The following is a 12,259-nucleotide window of genomic DNA, read 5'->3' on the forward strand; positions in this document are numbered from 1 at the left end:
ATTGGTGCTCGTAATGGGGTATCAGTCAGCATGTCTAAAAGGGCCCTAAGTAAGGAATGCTTATCTGTTGCAACCTCTGAGGGGCCTGTTACATGAGGCTATTGTTGGCCAAACAGGCTGGCATCACCTTGTGTAATAGAGTCAAAGATCAGCCCACAAACAAACAAAAGTTCTGAAGTGCTAAAAAAAATCGCTAGCTGCTGTATAATTGGGGATGAGTGGCTGACGGCTTATTGCTGCAAAGGGCCACATGAATGATCCATCGATCTTATATATATGATCCCGCACAGTGCTCAAGCCATGTGATAGACCCTGCCGTGGGCAGCTCAGACTGTCCAATATAATCTTAAGATACCCATGAACTTGTATTGCTGTAATGAGATAAGTCTGGTTCCAGGTTTGAAAGTTGGGAACAGTAATGCATTAATGTTAGCCATAATGAGCTGCAGTATTATTATGGTTCTCCATGAGTGATCCCTGATACAGTGGATACCCTGTTTTCTGTGATAACAGGAGTCAGACCTGCACTGGAGGAAGCCTTCCACCACCCAAAATTGGACATCTGAACTCCAAGCTCTTCCTGACTGAGATTTCGAAGAAGGAGAAACAGCTGAGGAAAATGCTGGAAGGTAAATGCTTATTCCTACTCTCACAGTCTATCACATCGCTACTTTCACACTCTACCACAGCGCTACTGTCACATTATACCACAATGCTACTCTCACACTCTACCACATCGCTACTCTCACACTCTACCACAGCGCTACTCTCACACTCTACCACATCGCTACTCTCACACTCTACCACATCGCTACTCTCACACTCTACCACATCGCTACTCTCACACTCTACCACATCGCTACTCTCACACTCTACCACATCGCTACTCTCACACTCTACCACAGCGCTACTCTCACACTCTACCACATCGCTACTCTCACACTCTACCACATCGCTACTCTCACACTCTACCACAGCGCTACTCTCACACTCTACCACATCGCTACTCTCACACTCTACCACAGCGCTACTCTCACACTCTACCACATCGCTACTCTCACACTCTACCACAGCGCTACTCTCACACTCTACCACAGCGCTACTCTCACACTCTACCACATCGCTACTCTCACACTCTACCACAGCGCTACTCTCACACTCTACCACATCGCTACTCTCACACTCTACCACATCGCTACTCTCACACTCTACCACAGCGCTACTCTCACACTCTACCACAGCGCTACTCTCACACTCTACCACATCGCTACTCTCACACTCTACCACATCGCTACTCTCACACTCTACCACAGCGCTACTCTCACACTCTACCACATCGCTACTCTCACACTCTACCACAGCGCTACTCTCACACTCTACCACAGCGCTACTCTCACACTCTACCACATCGCTACTCTCACACTCTACCACATCGCTACTCTCACACTCTACCACAGCGCTACTCTCACACTCTACCACAGCGCTACTCTCACACTCTACCACATCGCTACTCTCACACTCTACCACAGCGCTACTCTCACACTCTACCACATCGCTACTCTCACACTCTACCACATCGCTACTCTCACACTCTACCACATCGCTACTCTCACACTCTACCACATCGCTACTCTCACACTCTACCACATCGCTACTCTCACACTCTACCACAGCGCTACTCTCACACTCTACCACATCGCTACTCTCACACTCTACCACATCGCTACTCTCACACTCTACCACAGCGCTACTCTCACACTCTACCACATCGCTACTCTCACACTCTACCACAGCGCTACTCTCACACTCTACCACATCGCTACTCTCACACTCTACCACAGCGCTACTCTCACACTCTACCACAGCGCTACTCTCACACTCTACCACATCGCTACTCTCACACTCTACCACAGCGCTACTCTCACACTCTACCACATCGCTACTCTCACACTCTACCACATCGCTACTCTCACACTCTACCACAGCGCTACTCTCACACTCTACCACAGCGCTACTCTCACACTCTACCACATCGCTACTCTCACACTCTACCACATCGCTACTCTCACACTCTACCACAGCGCTACTCTCACACTCTACCACATCGCTACTCTCACACTCTACCACAGCGCTACTCTCACACTCTACCACAGCGCTACTCTCACACTCTACCACATCGCTACTCTCACACTCTACCACATCGCTACTCTCACACTCTACCACAGCGCTACTCTCACACTCTACCACAGCGCTACTCTCACACTCTACCACATCGCTACTCTCACACTCTACCACAGCGCTACTCTCACACTCTACCACATCGCTACTCTCACACTCTACCACATCGCTACTCTCACACTCTACCACAGCGCTACTCTCACACTCTACCACATCGCTACTCTCACACTCTACCACATCGCTACTCTCACATTCTAACACATCGCTACTCTCACACTCTATCATAGTGATACTGACACACTCTACCACAGTGCTAATGTCACACTCTACCACAGCACTACTCTCACGCTCTATCACATCGCTACTCTCACACTCTACCACAGCGCTACTCTCACACTATACCACAATGCTACTCTCACACTCTACCACATCGCTACTCTCACACTCTACCACATCGCTACTTTCACACTCTACCACAGCGCTACTCCCACATTCTAACACATCGCTACTCTCACACTCTACCACAGCGCTACTCTCACACTCTACCACATCGCTACTTTCACACTCTACCACAGCGCTACTCTCACACTCTACCACATCGCTACTCTCACACTCTACCACATCGCTACTCTCACACTCTACCACAGCACTACTCTCACACTCTACCACATCGCTACTCTCACACTCTACCACATCGCTACTCTCACACTCTAACACATGGCTACTTTCACACTCCATCATAGTGATACTGTCACACTCTACCACAGTGCTACTGTCACACTATACCAAAATGCTACTCTCACACCCTACCACAGCTCTACTCTCACACTCTACCACAGCGCTACTGTCACACTATACCACATGGCTACTGTCACACTCTACCACAGTGCTACTGTCACACTATACCACAATGCTACTATCACACTCTACCACAGCGCTACTGTCACACTATACCACATGGCTACTCTCACACTCTATCATAGTGCTACTGTCACACTCTACCACAGTGCTACTGTCACACTATACCAAAATGCTACTCTCACACTCTACCACAGCGCTACTGTCACACTCTGACACATTGCTACCCTCACACTATACCACATCGCTACTCTCACACTCTACCACATCGCTACTCTCACACTCTACCACATCGCTACTCTCACACTCTACCACATCGCTACTCTCACACTCTACCACATCGCTACTCTCACACTCTACCACATCGCTACTCTCACACTCTACCACATCGCTACTCTCACACTCTACCACATCGCTACTCTCACACTCTACCACATCGCTACTCTCACACTCTACCACATCGCTACTCTCACACTCTACCACATCGCTACTCTCACACTCTACCACATCGCTACTCTCACACTCTACCACATCGCTACTCTCACACTCTACCACATCGCTACTCTCACACTCTACCACATCGCTACTCTCACACTCTACCACATCGCTACTCTCACACTCTACCGCATCGCTACTCTCACACTCTACCGCATCGCTACTCTCACACTCTACCACATCGCTACTCTCACACTCTACCACATCGCTACTCTCACACTCTACCACATCGCTACTCTCACACTCTACCACATCGCTACTCTCACACTCTACCACATCGCTACTCTCACACTCTACCTCATCGCTACTCTCACACTCTACCACATCGCTACTCTCACACTCTACCACATCGCTACTCTCACACTCTACCACATCGCTACTCTCACACTCTATCACATCGCTACTCTGAAGCTCTGACATCACTATTCTTGCACTCTACCACATCACCACTCTGACCATCACAAATCTCAATAATTTTTCTAGAACAGTTATCTTTAGACATTGTATAGCATGGTTCCTAGAATATTTTATGTAAAGAGCTGTTATTTGGTTACTAAATGTTGCCTTTACTCGCAGTGTATGATATGATTATTTGTACAGTGTTCCATCACCAGTTGGAGGAAGGACAGAAGACATAGGGAATGATCCAATGTAAGGGCCACCCTGCCAGCAGAACAACCCTTACAGTAAAGTCCATTAAAGGAATGGGGCATGGAGATGGGTCCCCTCCATTAACTGGTCATCTAAAGCTTTTAAAAGTTATAGTATAGTGTAATATGAAAAAAGGGATTGTCCAGACAGACAACCCCTTTAAGTTCTCATTTATTGAGAATTGTTATGGGATTTCCAGATGAATACCAAATACAAATAAATGTACTGAAAGTGTTATGTTGTATTCTATAATGCCTCATTGCCTGTGGTCTATATTAGAGATGAGCAAACTTACAGTAAATTTGATTCATCACGAACTTCTCGGCTCACCAGTTGATGACTTATCCTGCATAAATTAGTTCAGCTTTCAGGTGCTCCGGTGGGCTGGAAAAGATGGATACAGTCCTAAGAAAGAGTCTCCTGGGACTGTATCCACCTTTTCCAGCCAACGGGAGCACCTAAAAGCTGAACTAATTTATGCAGGATAAGTCATCAACTGCCGAGCCGAGAAGTTCGTGACGAATCAAATTTACTGTAAGTTCGCTCATTTCTAGTCTATATATCCCCTGTTTATATGCCCTCAATCCAAAGGTATAAACATGATGGCTGCTTGTTGTATCATCATTTAAACATATCATGGAAATATGTATAATACTAAAAGAGAAATAAGACAATAGCTGGCTAAGAGTAAATGTTCACAAGGATTTGCTATAGGCTGTAGTGAAACCAGAAAGTGACACCAGTCATTTCATGATGACATTTCAGTATTATAAACAGACAGGCTGCACCTTACTTAAATCAGAATACTCTCTCAACATGCATATAGATTTCTCATTTAGGTGTGTGTTTACACATGGCAGATGCAATACAGGTTTTTTAAGGATTTCCTCAATTAACGTCAATATTTAAGTCAAAACCTGCAGCAAATCTGCAGCGCATCGGCAAAGTGTGAACATGCCCTAAAGCCAGTTTTTAACAGCTGTAACATAGAAGCATAATTGCAGTTCGGGTCATTAGAAATACGTTGGAGCTGAGACCTGTGGTGGAAAAACGCAAGCAAAACTGCTACCGTATTGCACCCACATGATACTGGCCTGAGGCAGATCAGATGGTCAGGAATAGCTAAGTATAATGAGCTCTTGAATCACAATAATTACAATAAAATGCTGTGAATGTTACCATTCAGTGGTAGAGGAATATGGTGTTTACAGTATTCATGCTTGTTTTATCTAGAAACAGTACCACTCTTGTCCAGAGGTTGTGTCTGGTAGTGCAGCTTAACCCTCATCGATAGTATTATGGTATTAGAATGACCTAGCATATGTTCTAAATGTTTTCGCACAATGCTTACTTTTCTGTGTGCCCCTACTTAATGTATTTCTTGTCTCATTTGCTGTAGGCCCGTTCAGCACCCCTGTGCCATTCTTGCAGAGCATTCCTATGTATTCCTGCAATGTTAGCAGTTCCGGGGCAGAGAAACGCAAACATTCAACTGCATTTCCGGAAAGCAGTTTCCTTGATTCAGCCCCTGGAACAGTTAGTGGCCAGTACATAAGCCAGGGATCTTCCACTGGGGAGGGTCAGTCGGCACAACCTATGGTGCCTTGCAGCTCTACCCAGCATATTGTAGGACTTCCTAGCGGCCCACAGCCGGTCCACTCCAATTCTGTCTTCAATCCCTCCCATTACCCCAACAGTTCATCATCTCAGCAATCTGTCCTCTCCCAGTATGGAGGACGCAAGATCCTGGTGTGCTCTGTGGACAACTGTTATTGCTCCTCAGTGTCTAACCACAGTGGGCACCAACCATATCCTAGGTCTGGCCACTTTCCATGGACAGTCTCTTCCCAAGAATACTCTCATCCTCTTCCACCCACACCTTCAGTAACACAGTCTCTTCCAGGACTCGCTGTCAGAGAATGGATTGATGCTACCCAGCAACATGGCCGTCAAGATTTCTATAGGGTCTATGGGCAGCCCGCAACAAAGCACTACGTCACCAGTTAACTTTCACAGCAAGCTAGCCTTGTTTAATATGCATACAAAAAAAGGAAACCCCAACACTCGAAACAGAACAACCTTAACCCTGTTTAGTGGTGGACAACCGTTTCACTTCTGAATATGGTTAATACAGGATTGTTTTTATACTTTTGCTTTAACTCAGATAACTCTGGACAATGGTGTATGCCTCCCCCCACCCCCCACCTAGAATAACAACCAATTAGTTATTTCCGTTTTATTTTAATTTTATTTTTTTGTTTGTTTTTTAATAGATATATTTTGGTTTCTCAGTGCTTCGAAGCTTCCGCTGATGTTTCATCATTTGATACAAACCATTGTTAAGGTTTTCTTTGTGTGTGTTTTTTTTTCTTTGTTAGTATCAGTTTAGTTGACTATGTTGCTTTAGAAATAACCATTTCTCGTGATAGGAGTTTTAAGTTAAAAGGCCACTTATCATAGAGACACTGTTTTTTATTTTATGTTTTAGAAACGTGTAAATACACAATTATCTGACAAGTGCAAAGTAAACGAAAAAGGGAACGATAAAGTTATGTTTGCAGGGAGGGAATCTTCATCTCCTACAAAGAGGTCATGCGGTAAAGAGACAGACATTCTACTAGAGTGGAGTTACAAATGGCGCTTTCTAATCTAGAACACCAATGCATAAACGGAACATGACATTTCTCTCTTCTGCACCTTTACTTGAAGTCTAACCTATCAGATAAGACTATTGCTATATTTTTATTATGTTAGAAATAAAAAAAAAATGCAGGGACTGGGAAATGTTAAATGTTGTATATATAGTAAGATGAAATACAGGGTAATTTTTGTCAAAACTTTGATCCTATGTAATTCAGCAAAATCATTAAAAATCTGCAAAATAATCTTTCCTCTGTATACAGTCTCCATGGACCAAGGTTATAGTTGTAGATTATATAGAATTGCATACATGCATACGTAAGGCCCAACATGGTAAATGGTCTTTTAGCTTAAAAAGTTGTCTCTTAATTATTTTTTTTGTTAACATTCCAAATACACATTAAAAGTGCAATTCAACATTTTTCACTTAAAAATTAGAAGGTTTTGCTTTACAGACAAAATAATTTCTGGAGTGCCACAAACATAATTATAAAAAGAACAAAAAAATAATAAAATAAAATAAAAATGTATGTATGTACAGTATAAGGTCCAAGCACTTTTTTCTTCTCTTTTTATCTGCAGCATTAATTACTGAATCATTTAATGCCATATTGTAATATTACAGCAATAAGACTTTGTACTGTATGTTGCTAAGGGACTCTAACGGTGAAAGGTTTGTTTTAAGGCACTTGAAAAATGGGCACCAATTGGACATCAGAGCAATGGATCTAACAAGTACTGCATGATAACCAACTGATGTGCGGTATTATGCTCCTGTGTTTTTTGCCTTTTTTTCTATGTCAGTGTTGGTTCTGGAGGTATACTCATACCACGCTCCTCTTAAAGCAGCAGTCCCGCTTACTTGGTCAAAACAAAAATGAAATAAAAAAATCTTTTTATAAACTATATGTTGGATTTTTGTTGTCTTTTTGTCAAATCTACATGTATGGGAAATATTGACCGGACCAAACAAACGTCATCTTTGTCGGCTGCATATCATCCTTTTATAATGGTTTAAATGGCTGCACAAAAGAGACGATCAGCCAGCAAACAAGCGTTTTCTTGCCTGATCATTGGCTTTCTACAAGGACCGATTATTGGGAATGAGTGTTCCTTTGAATGCTCATTCTCCTGATGATCAGCCAGTGCAAAAGAACCTTTACATAGATACATAGTTAAAGGAAAAATACAGAAAAAATTTACTTCCGACCACTGGTACCCCCATGAACGGGCCCCGGTGCTCAGTGAGGAGCGTGTGCTGCAGACAGCGGGGGTAGTTTAGAACTCACGGTACCCAAGTACAGCACTCGGGCATTATCGGCGCTCCTATAGAAATGAATGGAGCGTGTATTGTCTACCAGTAGACGACACATGCGCCTCACTGACAAAGCAGTGGTCTTGCTGCTGGGACCCCTCTGCAATCAGCTACTTATCCTGTGGATAGGGGATAAGTAAATTTTCATTGGAGTTCTCCTTTAATACTGTTAAAAAGACACATGTCCATGAAGTTCAACCAAGGAGGAGAGGAGATGGATGATGGGAAGGGTGTGGGTGGATGAAGGTTAGGGATTTGGTTTAGCCTTCAAAATGTCTAACATAACTGTGCATTTAAAGAGGTTGTACAGGATTAGAAAACACAGCAGTTTTTTTTCCCCTATAGCATCGCACCTGTCCATTTGTTATATCTGGCTTTGTAGTTCAGCTTCAAATAAGTCAATGGAGTCATAATACCACAAATAACCTATGGGCAGGTGTGCCACTACTTTTGAATAGACAGATATATTTTTCGTACTCTCTATAACATCTTTATACATTAAAGCGCAACTCCCATATTTGTCTGGCGACTTGATGTGTTTACATCTGCTGGCAGTTTTGTAGCCTGTGGATATGGACTTGCTGGAAGTCCTATAGACTTGCAAAGAACATCTGGCACATCCATATTCTGCTTGCTTTAGCAGCAGGCAAGTCTCAATGTAGTTGCCAACCGATTTATACAGGTATCCTGCTGCCGGACCAACATCTTAGTTGTGTTTCTAAGGGATTGTCCAGTGGAATAAAATAAAAGGGGGGCAGTCTGGGTAAGGGTAAATAAAAAATTTGAAAAAGCAATTCTCACCTCACAGATTCCATGCCCCTTCTATACTGATAGTGCCCGGGTCCCCATTAATCTCAATTTCCTAATCATTGTCATGACACACAGAAAGTGCTTGTTTAAGTAATCATTTGCCACAGTGGTGGACCACCTCAGCCAGTGACTGGCAGGACAGGCATTTTCTTGTGTCGAGACTGGAGAAACAATTTTTTTACAATGACTGAATGTTGGTACCTGACCCACTAGATTTATACAAACGTGAGACCAGTCTTGTAGCCTGCTACCAAGGGAAACTGACAGAAAGTGGATGTAATGAGACAGGAACATGCACATTAAAGGGGTACTCCAGTTATATATATATTTAGTATTACAAAAGGCTGGAAAAAATGTGGTGAATGCAGTCTTTTATGCACTAATGCAAGCTTTTCTATACTTGCCAATATGACATATGTAGTAGGGAACTCACATATTTTGCAAACAGTGGTTGCAATGTTCGTAACACATTTGAAGCCTGATACATTATTAAGGACAGACTTTAGGATCAGGGGACTGTTTTTTACTGTGTGTTTGATTAGGGTTTAAGCACCTTTATGTTCTCCTTCTCTCCTTCCGCCATGTGTATGCTGCTTTGAAGTGGGTTCATCCACCCAGTTGTTTCTTATTAAAACCAAGTGGTTTTTGGAATATAGTTTAGAAATTAAATTTCTTAGAAAATCCAGCTTGTGTCTCCAATATCTGTATCTGGAGAAGAATTGTGAGTGTCTATTGTCTTGTACTTAATCCGCACATTTGGTGGGTGTGCTGTACGTCACTGCTATTTAGGAAGCGAGACTCGGTGGTGGTTTTACACGTGTTATGTGAAGCAGCAATAGGTGGGAGCCTGTCATCACCTGTAAATTTCATATGGTGCTTTAGTGCCAGCTTGAATTAAACCTTGTTTACTTCACTGGTGCCAGCCCGGGGCATTTTTTTGTATTATTGTGAATATAGGCTGGTTACAGGTTCAGGAAGACAGGTTGTTTTTCTTGCACAGCTAGTTAAAGCTCCTTGTTATAGCCTATAGCACTAATAGCTACCTGTGCAAGTATAATTAGTAAATGGATTCTGTTGAGTAAGTGATGAAGATATATATCTTGTTTAATTATGTGCTGTTATTTATGTAATGGCAACATATTCCATAGTGAGGTACATAGATTGTTAGAGTAGTAGATGGGCAGACTGCTGCCTGATGCAAGCACTGATTAAATAAATCATAATTTAAGAAGCCTACTACCTTGCCTGGTGGCTGGGCTAAGGGGGCGATTGCTGAATCCTTTGTGCAACCTTTTACATCTACCATTCATTGGCCTCACATCCCCTATTACACAGGGCTATGTGCGGCACACGAACAAAAACCTTTTAAGAAATCAAAACCGCACGATCAGCCAATGATCAAGAGTTTGCAAATTTGTTGGCTTTGTGCTGGGCCTGTTACGAAGGCCCTTTACTCATTTCAGTCAAGTCCCTACTGGACAGACATATACAAACACTAGAGACAATTTCAATAGGGAGGTGAAGTCATCCATCAGTATGTTTTTAAAGTCTGGGAAGATTATGGAAAAGCATGAAGAGTGTATAAACGTCAAGCATATGTTGCCCTGGCTGGAATCTTTACAAAAGCATACAAGTTTTCACAAGTGGTGGAACATTAACAGATTTTTTTATTGGTTGTTTTACACACAGTGATCTAGAGTTAGTGGCAGGTGCATATTAGGTAGCTAGGTATGTAACATCGGCAAAAGAACAGTAATTAGTGGTTTTATGGTTTGGATTTTCTTGGCCAAGTGACCACACGCAAACCTAACATTCCCATATTCAATGCCAAGTGTCAAATGGTGTAAATTGGACTCTGGAGCAGTTAACACATGTTCTCAGAAGTGATGAATTATTCTTTATCGCCTTGAAGTCTGATGGACAAATCTACTGTAGCAGATGTTGGGAAAAGAAAAACTTCCTGACCAAATGTGTTGTAGGGTAGGAATAATGGCCTGAAGGGATTTGTGTGGTTTGATTTAGGCCTTAGTTTCAGTAAAGGAAAATCATACTGCTATGGTATACAATGATGTTGAAAGAAGTGCAGTAAAGACCTCTTTCTCTGCTACCATGAGGTGCCCTTCTTGACAAGGCTCAGATTTGCTTAGGTTTGGAGTGCAACAGCTAGACTGGAATGCACTGAACTAAATACCATTGGACACCAATGGGATAAGTTGGAATGCCTACTGTGAATCATATAGCCCAATATTCTTGCCTGGCTTTATTTATGCTCCTTGTAATGTCCGTTTATTTGTTTTTGAATTTTTACGTTTTAGGTCCTGTTCACACCTTGTTTTTGCATTCTGTTTTTTCCGCTCTTTCCAGGCGTGGAAGAGTTAAGCCTTTCACCCATGTGCAAGGCGGGTGTGTCTATATAACTCCAGCTCAGTCTGCATTCTAGTTGCTGGTTATTTAGTGCAAAACTCTTTGTCTGTTTGTACTATAATGCTACTATGTCTGCTTGAGCATTTATCTTGTATTTATCTTGTGATATGATCTTAGTTTTTTTTGCTATGGTTAAATAGTCTTATTGTAGATTTTAGTAATTTTTAGGATTGTATTTCTGTTCTGCTATGTCGCTGTTCACACTGTGAGTTTTCTTGTATCCATTTTCTAAGTTTTTGTAACAAGACATCCCTGTGACCTTTTTATGGGACTCTGGGGAATTGAGATTTAGTACAAGATATCTCCGTGCTCCATGGTGGACTCTGGGAGATTGAGTTCTAGTATCAAGATATTCCCGTGTTTTCTGGAGATTTTCTGGGGGATTAAGTTTTTATTCCTGTTTGCTCTTGGAGTCTATGCTGACTCATCTGTTTCCTAGTCTTGTGTTCTGGACCTAATCTGTTTGTTAGTTATCTGTGTCCAGTGTCAGTGTTCTATATTTATATCCTGTTTGGTTGATCTGATCTTTGTCCTTTGTACTTGTATCTTTGAACAGTGTCCTATGTTCCTGATCAGTTTGCCTGTTTATATTTTGCCCTGTTAGTATTTGTATCCTGTCTGGTTTATCTGGTTGTCTAGTAGTTTTCCGTTTCTGTTTCTGGCCTGTGACCTACTATATATATATATATATATATATATATATATATATATAAGTTTTTACGCCACTGCACTGTAGCGCAGGGAGGGACTGGATCTGTGAGTGTTTTTAGGGCTCACTCTCCCTGTATCCCCCAGTCGGTCATGACACTCCTGTGGATAAATAAATGTACAGTAGATTATCACAAATGGAACAATGAGGACTGCTGGTTTGTTCTACAAACAAATATT

The 12,259-nt window shown here is 42.4% G+C and overlaps 1 protein-coding gene across 1 annotated transcript in view; it reads left to right on the plus strand.

The window, feature by feature from the left end:
* The window catches only part of TRIM8 (tripartite motif containing 8), a 93,078-nt gene extending 85,350 nt beyond the window's left edge, over positions 1 to 7,728 (plus strand). The window contains exons 5-6 of the mRNA XM_056529619.1: positions 514 to 629; positions 5,582 to 7,728. Of these exons, the coding sequence (XP_056385594.1) occupies positions 514 to 629; positions 5,582 to 6,189 (724 nt within the window). The 3' untranslated portion in view covers positions 6,190 to 7,728. The remainder of the gene's footprint in view (positions 1 to 513; positions 630 to 5,581) is intronic.
* Positions 7,729 to 12,259: the final 4,531 nt, after the last annotated feature.

The sequence above is a fragment of the Hyla sarda genome, chromosome 7 (genome assembly GCF_029499605.1).
Source record: "Hyla sarda isolate aHylSar1 chromosome 7, aHylSar1.hap1, whole genome shotgun sequence".
Classification (NCBI taxonomy): Eukaryota; Metazoa; Chordata; class Amphibia; order Anura; family Hylidae; genus Hyla; species Hyla sarda.